The 3,769-nt window shown below is 48.7% G+C and overlaps 1 protein-coding gene across 1 annotated transcript in view; it reads left to right on the top strand.

Moving 5' to 3' along the window:
* The first annotated feature begins 1,746 nt into the window (after positions 1-1,746).
* LOC113818685 (oxytocin receptor) overlaps positions 1,747-3,769 on the top strand; it is a 10,100-nt gene continuing 8,077 nt past the window's right edge. Inside the window, exon 1 of the mRNA XM_070137567.1 lies at positions 1,747-2,803. Coding sequence (XP_069993668.1) covers positions 1,747-2,803 — 1,057 coding nt within the window. The remainder of the gene's footprint in view (positions 2,804-3,769) is intronic.

Genomic DNA, 3,769 nt, shown 5'->3' with positions numbered 1-3,769 from the left:
AACACACACACACAAACAAACACACACACACACACACACAAACACTCACACACACTCACACAAACACAAACACACACACACACACACAATCACAAACACAAACACACACACACACACGCAAACAGACCCTCAATTAAAAAAAAGAAAATACGGCCTTAACCCTTTTGAATCTCCCACGCTATGCTGGCTACAACAGCATCACACTCTCCTGGTGAGATGATGCTTCTTGGTTGATCTGAGGACGCCAGTATATTTCACATCATATCGTGTCACTATAGGATATAGCGACTAACAGCATTACGTTATTCTCTCTCGGTGGCCATATGTATGCTGTGTGCACCTCGAGCTCTACGACTACACACACACACACACACACACATACACACACACACACACGCACACACACACACACACACACATACCCAAGATTCCACTATTTTTTCTTTCCTTTTCCTTTTACTTTTTATTTTTCATCTTCTTTCTTTTTTCTTTGTTGGAAAACTTCACATGAGTTTAGTGTACAAATCATCCAGTTTCGTCCACATACGTGCGTTATCTCCTGTGAGCTTCCTGTACAACATGTACTAGTGAACAACACATTTCTTGGATATCTGAGTATTAATTGAACATTTATGGAAAGGGATTAAAGTCCTATCTATTGCCCCATCCCTGTAATACCATAAATCCTCTGCTTCATGGGGGGTGGGGTGGGGGTGGGGGTGGAGGGGGTTCTCTCGCAGTACCTAGTTTTGTTTCCTTAATCCGGCTGTAAAGAGGGTCTGCCTTCATTATCATCATCATTATCCTTATTCAGAGATAAGCTAGTATGGCTTGTATAAATCAAACGATGTAATTACGAGAAGCAGTTGCAAATATTTTCATTCCAACGCATCGTTCTCTCTCTCTCTCTCCCTCTCTCTCTCTCTCTCTGTCTCTCTCTGTCTGTCTCTGTCTCTCTCTCTCCCTCTCTCTCTCTCTCTCTCCCTCCTTTCCCCCCCCCCCTCTCTCTCTCTCTCTCTCTCTCCCCGTCTCTCTCTTTCTCCCTCTCTCTCTCTCTCTCTCTTTCTCTCTCTCTCTCCCTAAGCCATCAGTTTTTGCGGTGTCTCCACCTACACTGCCGCGGCTCTCCTCTGCGTGGTCCTTGCTCTTACTGTGATATCGTAAGTTGTTCTCTAAGTGCTTTAACCGATGAGGAGTTCTTGGTCGACTGGTATTTTGGGATTGTCTTTTGCCTCTCCTTCCCTTGTATATCTTGGTTCTCTTTGAAATACGTGGGGCTATGCATGAGTATAATTTTCTTCTGTATCAGTGAGAAACGTCATTATCATTATAAGATCAATGAGATTTCATAGTCATTATTATCAATATTGATATTATCTTTGTTGGTATTTTTATCATTATTACCATTATCATTATCACTATTGTTCCCATTAAAATCGTCATTATCGTTATCATTATCATTGTCACTAGCATCATCATTATCATTCTTATTATTTCAGTAATCATATACTAACTGCACAGTATCCATTTGTATTTTTTTGTGTGCGAGCGCGCGTGGGTGTTTGTACGTGCGTGTGTGTGTGTTGTGAACGCGGGTGTTTGTACGTGCGTGTGTATGTGCTGTGAACGCGGCTGTGTGTTCTCGACCATCCATGTTCTCCTGTCTGCCATGTCCATTATTAACCCCGGTCGTTGTTTCCATTTCCGAGCAGACGGACGCCACCGCGAGCAGTTCCCAGCGGCGCCATGAACACGACGGTGGACCCAGAGCTGCAGGTGGACCCCGCCGTCAGCAGAAAGATGGAGCAGCTGAGCTCGCACTTGGGCTACAACGCGTCGATGCTCTACAACGAGTTGAACAGCTTCCTGCAGGACAGCTACTCGTCGGGCAGGGAGGAGTTCAACGCCACGACGCTCCTGGACCAGAGGAACAAGGCGCTGGCCGTCGTCGAGATCATCGTCCTCATCCTGATCCTGTTCGTGGCCGTCGTGGGCAACGTGTTCGTCCTGATCGCCCTGTGGCGCCACTCGCTCTTCCAGCAGATGTCGCGCTGCTACCTGTTCATGCTGCACCTGAGCCTGGCCGACCTCATGGTGGCGCTGTTCAACATCCTGCCGCAGCTCATCTGGGAGATCACGTACCGCTTCCAGGGCTCCGACCTGCTCTGCCGGCTCATCAAGTACGCGCAGGTGTTCGTGCTGTACGTGTCCACCTACATGCTGGTGTTCATGGCCGTGGACCGCGTCCGCGCCGTGCAGGGCAGCGGGCGCGGGTCGCTGCGGGCGGCGAGGCTCATGATCGCCGGCGCCTGGCTGGTGGGCCTCGTGCTGGCCACGCCGCAGGTCCTGCTCTTCGCCGTCAGGGAGATCGAGCCCGGCGTCAAGGACTGCTGGGTCGTGTTCGAGCTGGTCAACGAGCGCGTGTACGTCACGTGGTTCGTGGTGTCCGTGTTCCTGCTGCCGCTCACGATCATCGCCGTGTCCTACGGCTACATCTGCTGGGCGGTGTGGCACAGCAGCGGGGCGCTGCAGCCCTCGCACTCCTGGCACTACAACTGCTGCGGCTGCGTCAGAAGTCGCACCCGAAGGAGCGACGCGGACGGCGCCTTCGGCCTCGAGCTGCAGCCCGTGGTGCGGGTGCGGAGGCAGGCGGACAAGGCGCTCTCGCCCGCCGTCGCCAAGGTGTCGGCGGCCAAGATGAAGACGGTGCGGATGACGCTGACGGTGGTCATCGCCTTCACGCTCTGCTGGTCGCCCTTCTGCATCGCGCAGCTGCAGGCGGTCTACGACAGGCCCGAGGACAGTGAGTGAGCGGCCTCCTGCGCGGCGGCCACGTAGCAGTATGAGCAATAGGAAGGAGGCGGGAGGAGGGGACAGAGGGAAGGAGTGGGATAGTGCGGGAGAAGAGAATAAAGAGAGAGAGGGGGGAGAAATGTAGTCATTAATATAATAATCACGATGGGAATTGTAAGGCGCCCTTGGGATCTTCGAAGCAGTCCAAAGAATCCGGTTTGCTTTCGTCACAGGCAGCCATTAATGCACAAATAACAACTTACCAGAATCGATCAAAAAAAGATACTGATCCTGAGGAGGAATCTTGACCTTCGCTATAGCAGCACTACCGTCAAGTATTTCTCAATTCATTAGGTTTCGTTAGGATAGATAAACGTTAGCCTTAATATGATAATAAATAAAGATAATGAATAAACCGAAGGAGGTGTAAATGAGGCGAATGTATGAATGGAGAGAATGCGAATTGAATAGCAAATGTCGACGGAGAAATAGAAATGATCATAGAATATTCATTATTATGATGTTATGATATTAGAAGGGAGGGAGAGGAGAGGGAGAGGGAAGCAGGGAGAGGAGAGGGAGAGGGAAGCAGGGAGAGGAGAAGAGAAGATGATATGACGTATGAGATTTGTGAAGTGAAAGGCGGGTTCTGAATTGGTCTGTCTTGTTATCTCTATTGTATATTGGTTATCTGTCCTGGTCATGTATGGAACATGTTGAGTGCTTGTGAGAATCTGTGAAGATATAATGTAGGTATTTATTTTTTTATTGATTTTGATTCCTTGTATCTTTTCTTTTTATTGAGTTTTCTGATTTGTCCCACTTCGTTTTGATGTTGAATTAATGTTTATTTGTCGTTTGGTGTGTGTTATGATGCCTGGATTTTGTTTGCAGTTTTTCTTTGTTAATTTTTTTTGTTTTTACCCTTCTTCAGTAACGTATTTTTGAGAGAGAGAGAGAGGAGAGAGAGAGAGAG

The sequence above is a fragment of the Penaeus vannamei genome, chromosome 23 (assembly GCF_042767895.1).
Source record: "Penaeus vannamei isolate JL-2024 chromosome 23, ASM4276789v1, whole genome shotgun sequence".
In the NCBI taxonomy this organism is placed as follows: domain Eukaryota; kingdom Metazoa; phylum Arthropoda; class Malacostraca; order Decapoda; family Penaeidae; genus Penaeus; species Penaeus vannamei.
Note: the sequence above shows the minus strand (reverse complement) of the source record. Positions and strands in the feature narration are given on the sequence as shown.